This window comes from Cheilinus undulatus, linkage group 7 (assembly GCF_018320785.1).
Source record: "Cheilinus undulatus linkage group 7, ASM1832078v1, whole genome shotgun sequence".
NCBI lineage: Eukaryota > Metazoa > Chordata > Actinopteri > Labriformes > Labridae > Cheilinus > Cheilinus undulatus.
The window spans coordinates 41,569,907-41,592,786 of NC_054871.1; the positions used below are offsets into that span (position 1 = coordinate 41,569,907).

Sequence of the window (22,880 nt, forward strand, 5' to 3'; positions counted from 1 at the left end):
TGCACATCTAATTTTGACACATCTTAGCAGACAAGGCCCCCCTTAAGATCTTTGGTGCCCCCTCTAGGGGTGCCTGGACCCCAGATTGGGGACCACTGCCATAGAACGATGCAGTCACTCTATACAGCCTCAAGCCGATGGCTTGGCCCCACCTGCCCTGCCAATTTAGAAAAGTACTTTCTGTGCCTACCACGGTGAACATGTGTAATGGGGATTCAGGGATGGGCTCTGAATTCTGAGCAATCACATCCAGGGAAGGCAGTAGACACCCAAATTACCCACTTGGATTTCCTATGGGATCAACAAACCATCCATCCATCAGCCATCCACTGACTTTAACCTATTTAATGAGGAGTTACTATTAAACCATTAACTAACAGTAAACTTGCAGCTCATTTGTCCCAGAGTGAACTAGCTATTAGTCACTGACTCATTGTCTAGAAACTATGACAATTTCTGTGTTACCCAAAACATTCATAGAGGGTTGCTTTGCCATGCAGGCTAGAAATTTTGTTGACATTTATTAAGCATAAAAAACTGATTTTTGTCTTTTTCAGGGCATGCATTGTGTGTTTTTCCTCATTGTGAAGCTCTTTCTGCTGCATATCTTGTATAAAAAGTGCTGTGCGGACAAGTTTATTATGATTATTTTCATTATTCTGACTTTTATGCATGACTTCTTCTTTGCAGACTGACTATATCAGCAGAATGCCCCATGCAGCTGGAGGATTTCCCAATGGACGCCCATGCTTGTCCCCTTAAATTTGGAAGCTGTGAGTAAACACACCTGAAGGCAAACGCACACAGTGAACAACATTAAATAATGCAGGAGAAGGTCCAGCGGACTATGTAGGGTGATACATGTGCACTTAAATCATTCCTCTAAACATTGAGGTCACGAGTTGGGGAAAAGTAGCCTCTAGTTTTGACGCTGCATTAGCGGTTGTGCCTTTATCCTTTAGGGGGATGCAGGATCGATGTACCTGGGCGTGTCTGACAGGCGGTGTCCCTCAGGTGCTAAAGCTATTGTTGTGGCGGTGCAGGAGATAGCAATGTAGACAGTGACACATTGCTCCTGATTAAGCCATTAATCAACATGTCAGGGCTGCTCTCTGCACCCCTCACCGCCTCGGCTACGTTCAATGGGAAATATTTGAAACACACAGAGTGAGAAAAGTCTGATGCACACAAACCAAACCTGCATTTACCACCAAGGTAACCTCTAAAATTCAAGTCCTGCATCTTTTACATGAATGGCTAAACCATGCAGGTTGTTCCCAGCCTTTCACATGACTTGTAAGCTAGTTAGGTGGCGTTACACAGTTGCAGCACTGCACAAAGACCTGGGGAGATCCTGTCGTGTCAGCTTAAGATTAGGAATCTAGGTCTCCCTTCACTGACGTATGGCGGGTTATCCCGAGTCTGCTGTGTGCATGACATTTAGCGGCTCCCACACCTGCTTTGGCCACCTAAACCCCCAGTTGAGAAGTGGGGGTGGGGCTGATCAGTGCAACTAACTATAGGATGGCCTCGGCTTGAGCACCTGGCACTGTGCAATCAGACGTCAATTAGGTAATCAGGGAGCCCAAAATGCCAAAACCTGCTTAGATTAATTAGAACAAGTTTAAACACAGAGGTCCTTACCCCCGTGCCCTGCAAATTCTGTGTGACTGAGATTATAGATTAATGAGATTCTTCAATAGAATTAGCTTATTGATCCGTGCAAAGATGATCAAAATAATAAATACAATTAAAAATTTGCAAAACATTTCACAGTTAGCTGAGGTAAAGAAGCTGCTGTATCATGTTTAAAGTGTTTAGTGAAGCCAAGTGCATTTGGAGTAGAGCCTTGCAGTATGTCAGGTTTTTAAGGGATAATTTCTTTTTCAAATGAGAAATCAGTGCAGTACAAAGACTATTTACAGCAAAAAACAACTAACAATATCATGCTGATTAACCACTGAAAATCTACTTGAAATGTTAAGACTTAATAGAGAATGATCTTTTTTTTAAATTGGAATTATAGAGCTTTTTTTTGGTCACAAAGAGATGTTTTATTAGTCCTTTTTTACATGTTGACATTGTGCCACTCTTTGTTACTTAAATTGCCTGTGTGATATTTTAAATCTGGCCCATGACTTAGAACAGATTTAATTTTTTATTATAGAAAAATGATTTTTGGTCCATATCGCCCTGCCCTAAAGCTGAATAAACTTGATTTTTCTTTTACTGGTTGTAAGTTATTTTGTTTATATTTGGGCTACATATGGAGTCCAGTCTGAAAAGTCTTAATCACAAATTCATCAAAGTCTCCAGAGGAACATATAAGACTCAATTTGATGGTAACAGACAAGTGTAGGGTCACGGACGGCCTTGGGTTAGGTCGCGCCCCATGTAGGCAGGCGGCTCGGGTTCAAGACTGCCCTGCGGCTACTTTCCCATGTGTCTCTCCCACTCTTGCATCCCTTTTTCTAATGCTATCCACTGTCCTCCTCTGAATAAAGGCTTAAAAAACGCAAAAAATATGTATCTAAAAAAATATAAGGATGTATCAGTGCACTAAACTCCCTAAACATAAAATAGGAAACGGTACAATTTTAGCAAAATCTTTTACACTGATTCTTAGTTTGCAAAACAAGAGTCAGTTCATGAGCAATTGTGATTCAGTTATCTGTTTTTTCTGTAAAAGTATTAAACATCTATTTCATAATTTATTCGCACACTGCTTTGGCAATGCTAACGCCTACTTTCCATGCCATCAGAGCTCATTGTATTGAATTAAACTGAATTCATGGATAGATTACAAATTGACATATCGTGTCAGCAGATACCAATATTTCTGGAGATATTCACAACTGTAATTTTGACTATAGAAATGTGTCTATTTCAGCTGTAAATATTGGCTCTTTTAGGCTTGATCAACAGTATCAATTTCAATATCAGCTAAAATTATTTTGTAAATATTGGCATATTGGACATCGGTGGAAATCTGTGCATCCCTTATAGACAGAACAATAGATACATTGATAGAAAGCTTGAACTTTCATTAAACTATGGCTGTCAAACAACTTATTTTTAATCCTGGAGTTTCTGTGGGTTATCATTATTGATCTCCCCCTTTTGATGCATTTTGAAATTTGACCTTTTTTCCATTCAAAACAGTTTTTGTTTTATTTTGGATTGTTCTACTATCTTTAACTATGGGTAATTGACTTCCTGTGTGGATACAGACCTGCTATTATTTTAGAGAAAAGTAAGGAACTTTGGGTAGAACAAAGAGTTTAACATGAATTTTAAACATGTTAGAAGGAACTTGTTGGGAAAGGCGCCACAGGCTGGGCTTAGACTCAGGCACCCCAGGTACATGGGGTGCAACTTCACTGCTAGGCCATCTGTCTGTGAGTTTTTCAAAGTGAAATGACACTTTAAGGAGTCGTAGTGGACTTATTTCACATCACTGTGCCTTTAGGGATGTAAAATTTAATGAAAACATTTTAATGCACTGATGATGGACCTTAATTAATCACAGTTAATAGTGACAGCCCAAATTAAAGCACATTAAAAAAACACATTGAAACACAAAGTCTAGGCTATGAACATTTTTCATTATACAGCAACAGTTATAATACCTGACAAAATACCTTTTTTGAAAAATGGGGCTAATATTATATAGCCTTAAAAGAAACCCTTACAAAAGTCATGTTTTTAACTGGGGATGCACTGTTGCATCAGTTTAACCTTGGCTAATAAATAATGCAGCATGAACACATCTCAGCAGCAGATGTTTATCTGTCGTGTCCAATTTATCGCTGCTATGGTTTACCTAACTGCTGGATCAAATAAAAGATGAAGCCACCTGTTGGACAAACTTTAATCCTTTTTCAAGGACAAACACAAAAGAAAAAGTTGGCGCAGCAGACATCTTACTCCAAAAGAAGTGATGCAAAAGTCCACAGTATTGGTATCTTCTATCGGCTTAATCTGTGTCTGTGCTGTTAACATCTGCTTTAACCCTAATTTTCAAAATGGGTGCATCTCTGGATTATAAAAACAAAATTGAGAATTATTATTCTATTTTTTTATGAATTATGTTTGGGCTTTTTATGCCTCCACTAGTTGCGGAGGACAGTGGACAGAATTGGAGACAGAGACGAGAGAGCCAAGGATTGACATGGGGGAAAGTGCAACAGGCCGGATTCAAACCTGTATAACTCAGTGGTGGTTTTTTGTTTGTTTCCTTATTTTTAAATGAAATTAGGAAAATATATCCAAGCCAAATTTACACGGGCTAAATGTCACACAGCTACATTTATTAGAAATCAACTGCTTAATGTCAATATATTCATGAAATATTTCACCAAAATAAGGCAGCAGATTGTCACATGAAAATGCTCCTTAGATAAAACAATCAATCCCTAATTACTAAAACAATCGAATAGAAGCTCTTGTGATCATTAAGCCTTCTGTTAGTGCCTCTTCCTGTAAACAATCTTTTAACTGAGCATTAGCATTTAAATCTCAGTACATTTTCCCAGCCCTACATTGGAACAAAACAGGTTTTACAACAAAATGGATTTTTCAATTCTTTCCCCAACTGAAATTTATATACTATGCATATTCATATATATATCAGTTATCTATTTTTGTTTCACTCTTTATTTGGATTAAAAGATGTCATTAATTAATTCCTTAAAATAAAATGATAATAATTAATTGCAAAACTTGTAATTATAATTTTTAAAGCACATATTAACTGAGCCATACAATAACACTATATTTCCTATTATGCTATTATTTGGTTAATTGTACACCAAACCAGTGATTTATTGAGCTTCATCAGGCTGTTACAGACAAGCTAGCAGCAACAATAAACATAATGGCACAGAATCCAAGCGCTAACTTAATAACAAAGAGAATTTTGTGGACTCTGAAATGATTTTTAAAACCCAAATGCCGGTGTAAAACTACAGCCGTGCAAGGATATAATCTGTAAAAGTTACCGTGGTGCAGCATATCCTGTTTTCTCCGACTCCATTAACCCCCGCTAATCCTTTGACCTAATGGACAGCACTCAACTACGAGCGGGAGGCTTTCAGAGCGACAGCAGACCTGTCCTGTGCTGTTGTGTTAATCACTTCTCATGGACTGAGCTCTGCCATCAACAGGCTCGCTCCCTGCCTCATGATTCCCCCACTGTGGATCAACAGTCTGTGTGATACAGCTGTGTGTTTGTCACAATTACAACGAAGTGATCTATTAATAGAAACATCTGGAGTTATGTAAATTCAATGAAATGAAGAGGGATATGTTATTAGTTACTGTTAGCTGTGCCTGTGTGCAGCTACTTTAATACGCCGCTGCAGCAGGTTTGACATTTTGTGCATTTATTTCCAGCAATTTTCACATAAAATGACAGTCAGTCCTGATTAAGTAATCTGATTGGACAAGAGAAATTCCATGCATTGTTCAGATGGTTACTTATCAAAATTACCTGAAAAAGTTCAGATTGATCAAACTCAGAGATATAGTTGGTCATCATAGTCAGGGAGAGGAATCCCTTACCCCAGCCTGCTACACTGCAAATGTACGCTTTTTAAACTGTTCACTGACACAGAATATTACAGGAATCAACAAAACAGACAGGAAAAGTGGGAAAAGGCATTACTTATTGTCATGTTATTGGAAATATATCAGCCTTGGCAGATTTTAGCTAAAATAAAGTATTTTCTCAGTATCAGCAGATATGAAAGCTCCTGCCGATACTTACAACTGATATATGGGCTCCAAATATCAGCTGTAAGTATAATTAGGTTTAAAGAATTTAATGCCTTATTCGTTAAAGACTAACATTTCAGGTCTGAACTACATTTATCAGTATCCATATCAGTATCGGCTAAACTGAATGTGTACATATCAGCATATTTGAAAGCGGAAAATACAATCCTGTGCAGCGCTAATTAAGGTAGTTGTAAATAAAGTGTATTTGTATTTATTTTATGGGAAATAATACATTTAAAGACTACAGGGCTTGTGTGGTCTGCTGCATCTATTTAAGGCTTGTTTTATCATTACTAATAGTCATTAGTTCTCCCATTTGTAAAAACTTAAAAAGCTTAAAGCAGCAGGTGTCCACACAAATTTCTAGTAATGCCAAGTATTGTCAGAAGGATGTGCTTTAAAAAGACAAAAATACTGTTGTAAAGTGAATACAAAATAGTAAAGAAATAATCCAAAGTCAAAAGCACATGTAAGGCAAAATGCTCCAAATCCAGCCTCCACAAACGAAGTACCTCAGACCTTTAGGGGCGCTTCATCCTCTCACTGCATCATTGCACCTGTTGAGGTCTTTTGCATGTTTGAATTTGCCTCATTTCTGAATTTGCAGTCTGTTTGGGCTAATGTGCATCCTTTTAGCTGTGAGAGGTCATTTGCATGTGATTGTTAAAAGCAATAAAAGATTTTAGTAAATATCAGCATTACAACAGCTAGGGTTCTCACTATCATTGGGCAGCATGATTTTAGCCTCTTATCATGTGAGTGCCTGGTCAGAGTTGGAGCCATGAAGGCCTGGGCAGCATGGCCTAAATATCACAACACAGTATTTTTCTTACCCTTTACACTAATGATATTGTATGGCGGTATTACAAAATAAAAACAGATGACACATTTAATGCATAATCAGGTGCTACAGACCCACACAGTAGTGTGTTTATCATTAATTTTACTTTGTTTCAACTGCAGTCCGGGCAACTTTATGTGGCTGCATTATTTAAAGCTGCATCTCTGACTTTGTTTAACGCCACGGCCTGCTTCTTGGACTAAAGTCACAAGTTTAAACACACCTTTAAACAGTTGTTTAAGCCCAATCACTGCAGCGCTGGGCTGAAAAGAAATTAAGACGACCCAGCCTCTGAAAGCCCCAGACAGACCGACAGATTTGCTCTGCAAAGTGAGCACAGTTGCTATGTTGCTGTTATTATAGACATCAAACTCAGAGAGGAAGAAACACAGGTTTTACAGCGGCACAAGAGAGTGACATTCAGTTTATTACCTGGATGCTTGTAGTGCAAGAGAAAAACATGCTGATGACTGGACTTAGACTGAGCTGTTGTCTGTCATCACCTTCCCACACTATTGGTGGCATCAGTTTTACATCAGGTCGGCACTTTAACAAAATACAGACTTTTAAACTGGTAAAGAGGGTGTTGTAAAAATGTAGTCCAAATTTCACCGGTGATTGTACTGATACCAGTTTACTGCCCACCACTATACCACAGGTTTGTCTGGTTTTCAAAACTGCTCCATAGAATGAAGATGCACTTAAGGACATTTGTTGCAGTTTTAAACTGATGGAGGTATTTGATGTAATCTAAGTACTAGTGCTGCACAATAATAATTTCAATTTCTTGCTATTTCTTTTCAAAAAAATTTTTTTTTTTTGAACTGCATAAATTAAGACTAATGATATACTACAATTGACGGCCTTAGCAAGCGGAGCAACTAGCGGACAATTACAACACCAAAACATCTTAGAAGCGCTGTATGGAAGTATTTTGGATTCTACAGGCAGGATTCTGGCAAACTTAAAAACGCACTACTGTGGGCAGAACAGAGATGGATGCTTCTCAATAAAGCAGGTTTCCTGGACCCCCGGTTCCCTCGCCTAGTCCATCTTTCACCTGAACAGAGGAATGCAGTCTGTGATAGCTTATCACACGAATAGAAGGACAATTAGAGAGACGATGACTCTAAAGATGAAGAGAAAGCAGCTATGTTGGGTGTGATGGGTTCTCCGTTTGGGACAGCTAAAGAGATGCAAACGTACATGAGGGAGACCCCTCTCTCTGCCCACTGCAACCCACTGCTTTGGTGGAGCGACACAAGATGCACTAGATACCCGCAGCTCTCAGAGCTGGCTCGTAAATGTTTGTGCGTACCAGGAACCTCTGTGCACTCTGAGCGTGTTCTTGTCAGTGGGTAATATTGTAAATAAAAAGAGAACAGCACTTGATCCAGATCCAATTGACAGGATTGTCTTCTTAGTAAATAAAAAAATAAATAAATAACTGCTACCATTCCAGATGCCACCAAGGTGAAAGTTTAATGCCTAAATAGCAGCCTCAGCAGTTTAGATCCCAAACTTGAGAAATGTAGCCACCACCACAATGCTTGGGGCAGCTTTAAAACAGGACACTTTTATCTGGGAATATTCAGGCTATTGCTGTCGTTTGCTGTGGTTGTGTGGTTGTTAGGACAGTGTGACAGTAAGTTGTGCTCTGGTTTTCCATCTGTGTATGAGCTTCGCTCCACATGTATCCATTTGTACAGCCTGTACCGAACAGAGAGGCCCATACCGAATCAGTACGGTACAAATACACGTAGCTCTACACCCCTACTATCTACCAAAAAATATATCTAATATAGATTTAGTCATTTTTAAATCAATGTAGATATCTCAGTCAGAAAATTTTGCGTGTTCTACCTTTAAATTTAGCCATTTCACATCATAACAAAACCCTGATTATGAATCTGTGTCCCTGTCGCCACTCTAATTAACAACAGAAAAAAACTTGTTAATTGAGGAGGTAGATTTTGCCTTGTAAACGACCTGCACTGCAAACAGGAAGTACCCAGACTGATAGAAAACACAAACAGGATGGAAAAAAGTCTCATTTACAAACATAAAAATGCCTTCTAGCTTCTTCGAGTCACATTTTGGTGCTTATATAAGTGTTTACTACTTTTCAAAGTATACACTCTCATTATTTAGTTTGCCTGTTTGTGTCTTTGCCCCAATGATACAAAGAAAATATGGACAGGATGTAAACAGCAGCTATTACAGCAAATAAGAGCCTTGAGAGGCCTGAGAAGAATTTCTCTCTCCCTTATTCACAAGTGGCTATATTCATGTTTATTCAGTGTTCTACTAAATACAGGATAGCTTTTTTTTTATTTTAGCTAAAGAAAAACATTTACAGCTTTCTGCATTTTCATGTTAGTTTTAGTGGCCCTTTAGTTTCTCCCATTGATGAGTTTTAACAATCAGAATGCAAACTGAGCTCCTGAACAGAAGTAGCGTGCATTTCATCTAAAGGTCATCAGCTGAATTACGCTCATTTGTGTAATAATGAATCTATCTATTCATAACTGCCAAAGACTTAGGGGCATTTTTAAATCACAGACTCTCCTCAAATGTCATTACCTAAAGATTTTAGGTACTAAAAACTGTGTTTTTGGATTACAGCACATTTAAACTGAGTTATAATTTTATCGGGATGACCTTTAGAGTGAATTTCAAGATCAAAGAGCTCAGCACACAGGCAAAATGAAACAGAGAAGACAGAGTAAATCCTGTATGGAACTAAATTTCTTGACACTGAATGAAATCATTGTCTTTGGTCAATCGGAGCTCCTGGTTGGCTATGACAGTGTTCTTGGTGCTCTGGTATCCTGCAGTTGTCCCTCTGTAAATAAAAAAATCTTGGAGCCATCTTTGGTAGCTCCTTTAAATTTGATAAACAGATTTTGTCTGTGGTAAAAACAAGTTTTTCTAGCTGCAACTCTGAGGGAAGGTAAAGCCCTCCCTTTTTAAGATTTTGAGGTTAAGCTTTTACACCTCTTTTTTACTTGACTTGACTTTTCTCTGACCAGGAACAAACTTTTCAGCTTGAAGTTCTGTGGGATGGATCTGCCTGATGGCAGACATGGAATCTTGCCAACTCGTCGGCTTGGCAAGGTTAAATTGTCAAGAGAGGTTTTTCCAAAACTGGTGGGCCTCTCTGAATGTGTTCATTTGGACTTTTTTGAAGAAGGCAGTTGAATTCTGTTACCGTACAAAACAAGAGAGCTGAGATGACCCGGAAATGGTGGTCTCAACTCTTTCGCTTGAAACCCGAAGGGGTTTGTTTGCAATGGGAATGCAATGAAACCCAGCAACTCGAACAAATAACTGGTTAACTCATCATCATACAAGGCAACTTGTCTACCACTGATAATGGGATAGAAATGATAAAAATTGTCATTTTCAACCAAAAGAAGCTTTTCACCGCTTCAGTACTTTGGCACTCGTTAGCAGCAGGCTAACATTCCTCACCGTCTCCTCAGGACTCGACAACATTGATGGGTTCAACAACATGTTTACGTCTCAGAGTTTTATCCAGTTCATAGAACCAGGGGATTTAGTCCTTTTCATCGCTCCATAGTCCACTTTTGCCAAGCTCTACGTTCTGCTGTCAGAGTTTCTCTGCCAACACTAACAGGTGTTATAGTTTAAAGAGTGACTGTGTTAATTGGTGACCTTTTGTAACTAGGGATGAGTATCGAAAGCTGGTACCAACATTGTGCAGGTAGCAACACATCTGATACCTACCAGACCAAATTACAACACAGATATTGATACTTTATTTTGACACCCTGCCACCCAAGTTACACTGCTTTCCTTTTCTATCCCATGATTGACTGGCACCTTATAAAGATAGTAATTTATAAGATACCCAGACAACTTTTATTCTCCTGCTGACTTTCAGCACGCATTTTCTCCCATCATAAGTATCGATTCAGGTACTGCTTAGGCATCTGCACCTGATAAAAAGTAGGCTACTGATTTAGCAGCAGTATCGCAAAAAACCTACATGATACCCAACCCTATTTGTCACCTGTGTCTGTGGTTGCTGTAGTTAAAAAAAAGATGTTAAAATGGAAAGTGTACTCCGTTTTTTCTTCCATCATATATCAAAACTGGCTCATTAGATATTTCTTTAATAAGAAAACATTAAGAAGGAACCTCCATGTAGAATTCCAACATTTAACATGGTCACACAGAAAACCGTAACACTAACAGACTAATTAATTAGAACATATGACATTTGTTAACCCATGTGGCAGGAAAGACAGGCTGCAACATAATGACATAAAGACAGCCCCTCATTGGTTTGTGCTTTGCCTCATGTCATAATAATTCAGAGTGAACACAAGACAACCCAAAGGAAAAATGCAACGTTGAATCAGTATATTATCTAAATCAGAGCAAAGGTGTGAAAGCATCCTCAAATTGTGGTCTATAAATAAAGGTTATCAATAAATAAAGGGCACTATAGTGACAGTAAAAATCACCGCCACTTCTGGTGTTATTCTGGGCATTATTTTAGGATGAGAAACTTCTTCTAAATCTGAGATGAGTCAACAATCTTAATCCATTACTGCGCAGGTATTATGACAGGATGAACCTGCAGATATTTAATTGCTCTTGTCATATTTGCAGATTATTTAACTTCCCCTGCAGCCTCTGTTGTCTAGCTGGCTGAAGAAATGAATTACACTTACAGTACTGCTGAAGGTAAAACCAGACTGAATGACAACCTGCTTACTTAGACTACAGACTTTTACACAATAGAATGTTTTATGTTGTACTGTACTGGATAAGATAGTTATATTGGCATAATCACTTCCTGAAAATTCATTGAAATACAGTTAGAGTGAGATTGTATCTGTTTTTACTCTATCGTTTGTTAAAGACACAGTATAACTCTAGGGGGCTTGCAATTTAAACATTAACAAAAAAAAAAGCAGCATATAGAGACGTGTTGCTCAGCTCTGCTTACCTCCACTGCTTATTCCCTTTTTTAGTTTCAGGACTTCAATAACAAACTGTGCTCCATAAGGTGTTTTTCCTTAACAGTATACCATCATTTCTGTTTTGTAGATGACTTTCAAATAATGTGGGAGAAAAGCCGTTTAAAAGTGACCTCTCTGGTTCATGCCTTAAACTACTTGCAAAGCATTCTGGGATCGCTCACAGCACAAAATAGGAAGGCCACTTTTTAACAGCTTTTCTTCCTCATTAAGTGAAATCCTCCCATGAAACAAAAAAGACAGCTTACTGTTTAGTCAATTTACCTTACTGAGTGCAGTTTCTGTTGGAGAGGGCTGACTGCAGTTGAGCCATGCGTCTCAATGTAGCTTGGAAACATCTAGTTGGGCCCCATCATTACAGTGGTCGAGGGTTGAGGGGAATGAATTCCATGTAGTTCTGCCACTTCTAAATTTTATCCCATGGTGTACCAGCACTTCATCCAGCACAGCAGGACTTCTCACCTGTCATTCTCTACTGTCCTCTCCACAGATTACAGCTTTCATGGATAATTCATGATAGCATCTAAATAGATGCATTGCTTTGGCACACGGCGCACTCCCTGCTGTGTGCTGTGAAATTCGTCTCTGTATATGAATCCAGGTGAACTCACAGTCACTGTGTTGAAGGAAAATCAGAGTAGAAAACATTTACATCTCCTGGACAGTCCAGTACTAGCCCTGGGTGGTAGCACCTCCACATTGCTCCACTAACATCTGTTCCTCATGATATTTTATTTTATTTTATTTTGTTTTACTTTGTTTTTTTTTGTTTTTTTTTCTTAATTTAACTTTATTATTTATTTTGAAATTTTTATTTTGGGGCTTTTTAACCCTTATTTGGAGAGGACAGTACAGTGGCTAGAGTAGGAAATCAGACATATTCAGTCAGAACTTACAGTTATATGCTTAATGATGACAAAATAGTCTGTTTCACGTGTTAAATCTAATGGGGAAAGAGCATTTTATTTTTCTTATTTAAATCAAGAAGCTTTCTCGTTAAATATCATGAGCTTCCACAAACATGTAGGTTATCTCGATGTAATTTTCCATGTCTGTGTTGACACTGATTAGCTGGATGTTCAAGTAACATTTGATCCACAAGGATTTGACTCAGAAGTGACTGTTTTTATATTTTTCTTTGTAGATAAAAAAGTCAGGTACATATTGCAGTTCAGCAAAAAAAAAAAAAAAAAAAAAAAATCCTGAGGTATGAGTTTTGTTCCACATCAGCCAAATTTGCTCTGTAACTGTCCTTCATAAGTAAGCAGCACAAAACATGAATGAGATACAGCAACAGAACAGCAGCCTCCGGCTCCTGTTTTCTTGCTGTCTTAACATCCAGTGTTTCCACGACAACATGTCTTTCAATGCAGCTCTGTCATGGCTGTCATGTCAACTAAAATAAACATAACAAATAACATCAAAGTAGTCATGTTTTAATAATGATACACATTTCAGTGCAAAAATGCTACATATTGTACCTTAAAGCACCTTCTACAATAACAGAAAAAGATGTATTATATAATGAACATGATACACAGAATGTGTGTGTGACATATCTGGCACAGTATTATTTTGAACAGAAGTGATGGTGTATCTGTCTCTGGTTCTGTGTTATCAGAAACTGTCTTAGAAATAACAGTCAGGTACATTTGTTACAATAATTCCTGCTGACCATTACTGGGAATCATCTTCTGTTTGTGTAAATTGATCTCCCAGTTCATCTGGAGTGAATGTGTGCCTTCAGGAGTCTCCTCTAAGCCACTGGATATCTCCCAACAGTCTTTATTTAGCACAGAAACCCTGCCCTGACAAACAGAATGAGTCGCTTTTATTTACACTTAAAAAGTCTGAAAGACAGCAACTTAATTTGTTCAAGACACTACAAATGGGGACAAGGGAGCTGTTAATTTTGTTTTGCAGCTCTTTGATTAAATGCATGTTTGAAGTGAATCATTTCATGGCAGACAGAAACTGTTAAGAAGATTTTTATCAAGAAGACAAGTTTGATTGTGTGTTGTTTAAAGATAGAAAAAAACCAAGCTAGTTTTGTCCCCTAAAGATGAAAGAACAATCCCAAAAACAAATTGACTCCTGAGCTTCAATATAGGATCATTCTTCAGTCTGATAACAGAGAAATAGATTCTGAGGACACATTTGTATGCTAAATGCAAAGTCAAAGCCAATGTTTCTTCTAGAGGCTAGTCAAGTTGATCAAAAATAGGGGAAATGGGGTGGAAATGAGACTCTTATCTAAACAACCAGCTCACTTATGAATGTCTTGTATACTGGTTATTTTTTCCATATGAAAATGACAAATATTGCAAGTAAAGGCATGTCTGCCAGATTATATCTAGACTCGAGGCAGCAGCTCTTGGGGGTAATGTCACAAGAAAGGTTGCCAGGCATCCAGCAATCATTGAAAAGTGTCTGCTGGGTGTAGAAGATGCCTTCAGTTTAGCTCACAAGATGACACTATGATCATTTGATTGTTTAGAGTTTGGTCAGTATATCCATCCTTTGACTGCTGATGGCCCAGCAGTTAGAGCCCGCCTCATACACAGAGGCGACAGTCCTCAAAGCGGTTGGCCTGGCTTCAAGTCTGGCATCACAAAACTCGTTTAATTAATCAATCAGTCTTTATTTGTATCTTACAAATTCATAGCCAAAGTTGTCTCAAGACAACTCTGTAAATCTGATGTAAAATACATGCCAAAAATTCTCTGTGCTCTTAATTTTCTTATTTTTTCAGTTTCAAATATCAACCCCATCTAGATCAGTGGTTCTCAACTGGTGGATTTGGACCCAAAAGTGGGTCACAAAGTTCATTCCAGTGGGTCGTGAATGGGCAGATGAAAAAATGCCAGAAAAAAAAGTGGTAAAGAGTCTTTAAAAGCGTGTGGACATACAGTACATCCTTACATTTTATAAGCTTTACCGGTGAAAGCGAAGAAAGTAGGAAGTAGGAATGCAGAAGTGCAGGAATGTGGACTTTAACCTGCAAAGAGGATTGCAGGTCAGTGGTGCTAGCTCGCTAACATTATCCACATTCAATACTTGGTTTGCCAACTGCTGCTGTGGTCCAATCTTACATAAATAATGTAACCTTTTGACTGTTTTCTGGGTCTTTTCTGGACTCTAGACTAGTTGACAACATGCAGTTGTAATTTGTGTTTAATGTGTTGTGAAATTATTCTGTTGTTGAGCTTTTTTCCAACCAAAATCTTGTTCAGTAGGACCGTTTTAGAGATGAGGAAGGGGAAGAGAGAGAGAGAGAGTGCCCATAGTTGCAAACGGGGATGGGGGTCGTTCATTTTTTTATTGATAGTAATACCCTTATCAATGCTCTTTATTGATCCAGGTCCTTATCGATACCACTCTCCATGCTTTTCTATAGTTTGGTAAGACAAAATGAGGACATATATTTACACTAGAAGTGGTCTAAGCTGAGTCGTGCTTGAATTAAAAAGAAGTCAGTCTGTCACATCTATTTTATATCCCTCAAATATAAACACATTCTTCATATTCACACTGTATTTTTTTAAATTTTCTCATCAAAAACTAAATATTCCCATTTTATGTGACATTTGAACACGTCATAACATATTGAATACAGTCGTCTAATTTACTGAGGTTACCTGAATGCATCATATCTCCATCTTTCAGCCTGTTAAATTTGCTAATTAACTTCAATTCTGCTGATTCCACCACAGATTTACACACTGGATTAATGTTTTTGACAAACAGGACAAAATTTTGGAGCACTTTTCAGCATTTATCTGAGCATTTGAGGAAGAAAACTGTCCTGAAGCAACTGAAGAGAGTGATATGAGTGTCTATTACTACCAGCGCAGGTAGATATGATTGCATGTGGAATCTTTCTTCCTCAAGCCCACAGTCCTAACAGACCTGGTTTTCGATCCAAATCCCTAGTTGCAAACGAGGCATTGATGCATAGAAATTAAATGCTATTTCCTGATTGCTTCACAGCAGTTTTGCTCCAAAAGAACTTGGAAATACATACGCAACTCAGCAGGCAAGGAAAGGAGCAGGCAGGATTTTGTTTGCATTGAAGTGGAGCTGAGAGTGTCTCCGCTCCTCCATTTTTTCAGAACCTAAACCTCTTCAGGCCTGTTAGTTACAAGGAATTAAGTCCCTTTAGTCCCTTTATCATGTCATAAAAACGCACCACATCAGGATTTTAGTGGACTATGGTGGGGGGACTCCAAACCTTCTAGGGGAGCTCGGGGTCATGCTCATCTGGGAGAAAAACATGTACATTTCAAAGTTAATATTATCATTTAGTGCACTTTGAGATCAAAATTAAGAGGCTAAATCAATGTTTTTTTCTTTCTAAACCAGTTTTCTGCTCCTGTAGTACATAAACCAGAGATTCATTGGCTCCAATTCCATTGGCCAGTTCTATTTTCAAACTGTTTCTTGGTCTGACCTTCAGGTAAAGAATTTGGATGATACCAATTTTTGTCTTAGAAAACTGTTATTGACATCAAAAAGCTTCTAGACCCTTTCTTTAACCCTCTTCGAGGGTTAAAGACTTTTTGTGAAATTAATTATTCTTTAAAACTATAAAACTTTAGATATTTTAATTCCTCTACCAGATCTGGATATATATATATATATATATATATATATATATATATATATATATATATATATATATATATATATATCAGGGCTGTCCAATTTGGGGCCCGCGGGCCAACTTTGGCCCATGAGTGATTATTTTCAGCCCACAGCCATATTCCAATTTTTTATTTTTTATTTTTTAATTGTTATTTTCCCACTGCCAGCAGTCTAAATATTTCTTTCAATATTTATTTAATGTTGCACTTCCTCTCCTGACCACAAATTAACATTGTGTTACATTGGGGGTAGGGTGGCGCTGTTGAGCTCCTGTCAGCTCAGATCTGTCAGCCCATGACCAGAGAGTGAGTCAGTGAGAAGATGCTGGCATCATGGCAGAAATGGAGTGTGTGAGGCAGTGGCACACTGTTAAGAGAAAGTTTAGAAATAGTTGGGAACATAAGTACTTTTTTTACTGAAATTGATTTCAAGGTGGTGTGCCTAATTAGTATTTGTACCATATGGGTGTTCAGTAATTTCATGCTGTGAAACACAATAAAGAATAGTGTTATTCATTTTCAAAATCACTTTGTATGAGTTATTATTTTTCACAATTATGCAATAGGCATATTTAATTTCATGCACTGCAACATGAATGTTTAGTTTTGGCCCTTCACTGAAAAGAATTTGGGCATCCCTGTTGTATATTTATAAATAAATTAGCTGTCTTTTGTTCCATACATTTCACCATGAATAGTAAAATAGTGCAAAGGGAAAACTGTCTTTTGCGCAGCTTATCCAGACTTTAGCAGAAACAAATTTCACCAAACTCTGCCACCCTCAATCTTTTATTACACTGGATTAAAGTTCATTTTTTTCATGTTACTTTTAGAGCAATGAATGGCTTAGCTATTACATAATGTGTCTTTTATCTTCCTGGGTACAAAGCGCAGCATTCATCCACAGACAAAAACACTGCTCCGTGGATGGTTTATGCATGGACACAATCATTAGGAGGTTAATGGTCACTGATTTGATTTTTTTTAACTACACTCTTCTCAAGAAATGTGAAATAAACATTTATTTAAAAGGGAAACTAATGAAGTGAAGCACTGACGTAACACGGTTGTACTAAGACATGTTTGAGACAATGCAGAGTGTCTCTGATAATCCACAGACTGGGGGACTGGACTCAATCTAAATTGCTGTGAAGTCTTCTAACACCACAGTTGCTGGATTAGTGCAATACTGTGGGATTGGACACCGCACGGCAGACGATTGAGAGAGTGACAGAGAGAGAGAGAGAGAGAGAGAGGGAGAGCACACAGAGACTTAGTGCAGCTACATCATGTGTTTGGTCTGCACCACCGTACAGTACGAGCAGTTTTGACATTTTGCAGGATTTGCTCGTTTTTAAATAAACTCATGAATGAAAGAGTGATTTTGAGCTGCATCAGACACAAACTGAATCTGCAGCTTATGATCAGTGACGGAAAAAAGCAACCGAAAATCCCAAGCTGGGAGGTCAAAGCCTGTGAGTGAACCTGGAATCAGTTGAGGCCGTCCCTCTCGGCGTGCCAACATTCACACATAACACGGTACGCTCAGTAACATCTGCGTATTGTGATTCCCCACAACTGATTACATCAGATGCAAACACGAGCTCTTAGCAGTGACACCAAGTTAATCTCTGTGTAATGAAGCAAAGTGGGTTAAAGGTCAAGTGTTGTGTCACAGCAACGCCACGTCCAACACAGAGGGACGCAACAATTTACAGGAAAGGACTGTTTGGGGAAATCCACGAGCAAATCCAGATTTCCCTGGAGAAAATATGACTGTAATATTCTCTAAATCTGGAAAACACTCATTTTTATATACAGCCTTCACACCATGGGGAGAAAAGCTGGTGTCTTAGTGTACTTATCATTTTATCATTACTGACACTGATAAAATCAACCAGGAGGATGTTTTAAGTCTTACTTTTGCTTTTAGTGGATCTGTAAGGGAACAAACTGTAACTATCCATATTTTTTACTCATGTCAGCTACATTAAGGTGTTAAGACTTTAAAAAACCCTCCACTGGAGGGCGTGGCCTCCATCTATTCTCCGCCCAGTTCTTCTGTTATAATCTAAGCTAACGCCATACATGTTTATAGTTTTTAACAACTCAAACAACGTTTGGTCTTCTTAACTCAAAAAAATCAGCCATTTTTCTGAGTAATTCTTTCTGTTGTTTCTGCTGCTCTGGCCTGAACTGAATACCGCTGGTATTTCAAGGTTTGGTCTGTTTCTGTGAGTGATGAGAAAACGTAGCATAGGAGCCTAATAGAAAGGGGATAAGTCTGTTTCATTCTTGCAGTGGTTTGGAATATGTTTGGAAAAATATCAAGGCAAAAACAGCGCTACTATTGCGTGTGAATGAAGAAGTGAAAGTGTTGACCTGCCAGGAACATAGTAAGCTTAATTAAACACTTCAAAAGACATATGAATGACCAGATGAGCTAAGCTAAGCTAACTCTAGTGGCCTGTTTCTATTAAATTACACCTTCCATCCATCCATCCATCCATCTATCCATCCATCCATCCATCCATCCACCCACGCATCCATTCATCAATCCATCCATCCATGCATCCACCCACCCACCCACCCATCCATCCATCCATCATCCATCCATCCACCCACCCACCAACCCACGCATCCATCCATCCATCCAGCCATCCATCCCTGCATCAATCCATCCATCCATCCATCTATGCATCAATCCATCCATCCATCCATCCATCCATCCATCAATCCATCTATGCATCAATCCATCCATCCATCCATCCATCCATCCATCCATCCATCCATCTATGCATCAATCCATCCATCCATCCATCCATCCATCCATCCATCCATCCATCCATCAATCCATCTATGCATCAATCCATTCATCCATCTATGCATCTATCCATCCATCCATCCATCCATCCATCCATCCATCCATCCATCCATCCATCCATCCATCTATGCATCTATCCATCCATCCATCCATCCATCCATGCATCAGTCCATCCATCCATCCATCCATCCCTGCATCAATCCATCCATCCATCCATCTATCCATCCATCCATTCATCCATGCATCAGTCCATCCATCCATCCATCCATCCATCCATCCATCCATCCATCCATCCATCCATCCATCCATTTATCCATCATCCATCCATCCATTTATCCATCCAGCCATCCATGCATCAGTCCATCCATCCATCCATTCATCCATCATTCCATCCATCCACCCACCCACTCACCCACCCACTTTTTATCAGTGTTTATGGTAGTTTGGTTATAAAAACTGACTTTTGCTTTCCTCTGTAGTAGACTATCTATAATATTGCTTTTTAAACAGCTCTTTTACTTAATATTTGTTTCCTCCTTACAAGAACATCTCACAAAGAAAAAAAAAAAATTGAAACCTGTTTTGGAAACTGGAAACTCAAAGACAAGTCAGATTGTTTTCTCCTGTTCCGTTGCTGTTGAAAAAGCAGACATTGTATGCCCCCTCTCTTTTTGTGAAGTAACATTGACGAGTGAGGCGCTGTTGTCAAAGCTGAACTGTTGTCAACTGTGAACGCTAAGGGCACAGTAAGAAAAAACATCTGATGCTGAAGGTGTTTTTCCTTCTCAGGATGCTGAGCACTGAAAAAGCTGGACTACATTGGTTTTGTATTTAAAATCAGCTAACACCAAAAGCGAGGCTGTGAATACAAGCTCTTGGACTTCTATTCATCTGACTACTCAAAGCACTTGCAGGTCACACCCATGTAAAGTGGCCATCAGTATCAACTAATCCTGTTCATACACATGCATTGACATTCACAAGCCGCTGCAGCAGCAGAAGGAGCAGTTTGGGGTTAAGTGTCTTGCCCAGGGACACAGTGACGTGGGACTGAAGAAGCTGGGGATTGAACCCCTGACCTTCCAGTAGACAGATGATCATCTCTACCTACTGATCCAGAGATTACTAGAAATTGATTAATCATTATGGGAAAGCCAGCACCAAGAAAACAATCAAATGATTTAATTATCAATGGAAAATATAATAAAGTGTAAGGGTTTATGTCTGCTCAAGACTCTCAATGATCTTTACACTGTTTTTACAAGTTTTAAATTGATCTTTTTTAATTTAATTTAAGGTAATTAAATGTCTGAAAAAGACTTGAATATATTGCATTGTAGTTGCTACTTCAATTGATTCATATCTAAATATTTATTTCTGTTACTGTTTTTAGTTACAGGCATATGATTTATTTTATTTTCCTTTTTTTGTAGGTTTACTTGTTCATTTAACAATTCGAAGCATTTACAGCATATCAAGTTCATTTTCTGGAACCAGGAACAGAGAAGAGAAAGTGAAGAGGATAGGGAAATGCAGGTTCAGGGAAATTTGGCTTCAAGGTAAAAACTACAGGGAACAAAATGAAGGCTACATGAAAACTAAGCAAAAGAGCTTTTAAACTAAGGACAAAGGAAATCAGTGCTGTTGAGTCTTTCATGAAATCTGAAAAGGATCAACATAAGCAATAACAATGAGACAAATTTTTCTTGGTTTGGTATTAAAAGTCTTTAGTTTGGTTTTAAAATGTGCAGCCCCTCCTTGCTGTATGCTCTAATTCATTTAAAAGGATGTATTTTTTAATCTTTAGTCAACTAATCTCCTTAAAAACATCAAACAAATATGACTTTTCCTGACCGTCTCTGAAACCAAAAATATGAAGCTCATTTCTTTAGAAAAAAAAACACTCAAAAGTTCTTTAAGGTTGCGTCAACAATGACTGGTCTGGTCTTTTTGAGTAGTTAACGCAGAAACGCTGCAGACCACACTGTGCCTCCCTGAGTTTGAAAGGAAATAAAAACACTTTTGTGCTTTGTGGCCTTTGGCTGTCCAACAGGTCATGAAAATATCCGACCTATGTGAGTTTATCTGCTTAACATGAGCCCATGTTTGGATTTTTGACAAAACAAAGTTCACAGGAGGTGAAAATATGACGGGGAAACTTCTAGGACTGAAAGAGAAAGAGTCTTATATAAGGTTATTAATAAAACATGTCGTTCATGAAACTCATATTTGTTTGAGGACAATAAAAGCTTAACAAAAGAAGGCAAAGTTAATACAGTTAACATGCACACTGATGAAGGGTGTCCCGTGTTTACTCTCAGCTACTGTGAAAACATGGACCAGGTTTTCTGATGTCACTTTAATCATAACATCATGTTTAATTCAAGCGGAAGAAGATTCTTACCAAAATGATTGGGATTTTTTTCTTTAAAAAAATTAGGAAGGATCAGAAATCTGGTGTAAAAGTCACTCAAAGGCCTTAATTTTGAATTTTAGACTTTCAGTATCCAGACATGATAAAATAAACTCCTGAAGAGGAACTCCTGAGTCAGATTACTGTCCCAAGTTGGTATAAACAAACAGAGAAGATGAATATGTGCAGGAGGAGCTCTGAAACTTCTATACTCATATAAACCTTTAGTTTGTTTCTGTGACCTTAGTTTGCGGTTTGTGTGGAAACCAACACCCTTTACTCTGACTTCTCACTTTGAATTAGTTCATAATATCTGCTTTTTTTATAGTTCAAAATTGAAACAAAAGCTCCTCAAACTTTGCTTATGGGATTAAATCTCAAGGATTTATGGAGTTTGTTGATCTAGAATCTATAAATGCCATTCGCACAAAAAAAATCTGGCTTATATGATGACGCACCATAATGATCAGGTTAAACACAGCTACGAGGCCTCAGTCAAAGTTTGGTGGATCTAGAGAATTCACTTTATCAAGAAGTGGTGCTAAGGGGTGACTGTGATTCAGTCAGAAGGTCAAGGGTTCGATCCCCAGCAGCTTCTCCATTCACATGTTGATGAGTTCTTATCCTTAAATTGCTCCCACAACTGCATCAGTGGCTCGTGCATGTGTGTGAACATAAAAATAAAACACCTACATTTAAATTAATAATTTTGAATATGTTCTTTCTTTTTACTTCTTTTGGTTTAACCCTCCCACAAAGTCAAAATTTCTCTCACATTTCACCATCAAAACAGATCTGTTTGTCCAACAGGGACAAAATGTAAACGCTAAATGTTGGCTTTAAATTGTTACAGTGCAACAGATCAACATCTGCTACTGACATCATGCTCACATTATTTACCAGTGGCTAATGTTTGTCAGAAGGCCTGATATTGGCCGGTAAGTTCATGCATCTGTGCCTATTATGTCCCACTTAGGAATGCAAATGTGTTAGTTTATTCTGATGCCCTCTCTGCATGGCAGCGTTCACCATCAGTGTGTAAATGTGGAGTGAATGGGTTTATCATTTGAGTAGTCAGGTGGTTAGAAAAGTGCTATGTTTGTCCATTTACCATTATTAATGAACTCTTCCAAAGGGAAGCTTACCTGACATTTACACTCAACACCATTGGGCCTTAATGTCTGAATGAGGATATGAATTTGTCTTGTTTATGTAAATTGTTATTTTGCTTGTTTATTTTGCTATATGTTAGTTGTTTTGCCTACTAAACTCTACAATGAATGAATGACATGTTGAAATTGATCCACCAGTGAGAGACTGCTATGTGCGGGCAGACTGGTATGTTGTCATTCATACATTGTACTGTCAC

The 22,880-nt window shown here is 38.3% G+C and overlaps 1 protein-coding gene across 2 annotated transcripts in view; it reads left to right on the top strand.

The window, feature by feature from the left end:
• Positions 1-22,880, top strand: part of gabra5 (gamma-aminobutyric acid type A receptor subunit alpha5) — a 74,947-nt gene that overhangs the window by 36,620 nt on the left and 15,447 nt on the right. For both annotated transcript variants that reach the window (XM_041792094.1, XM_041792092.1), the window contains exon 6: positions 691-773. In XM_041792094.1, coding sequence (XP_041648028.1) covers positions 691-773 — 83 coding nt within the window. The remainder of the gene's footprint in view (positions 1-690; positions 774-22,880) is intronic.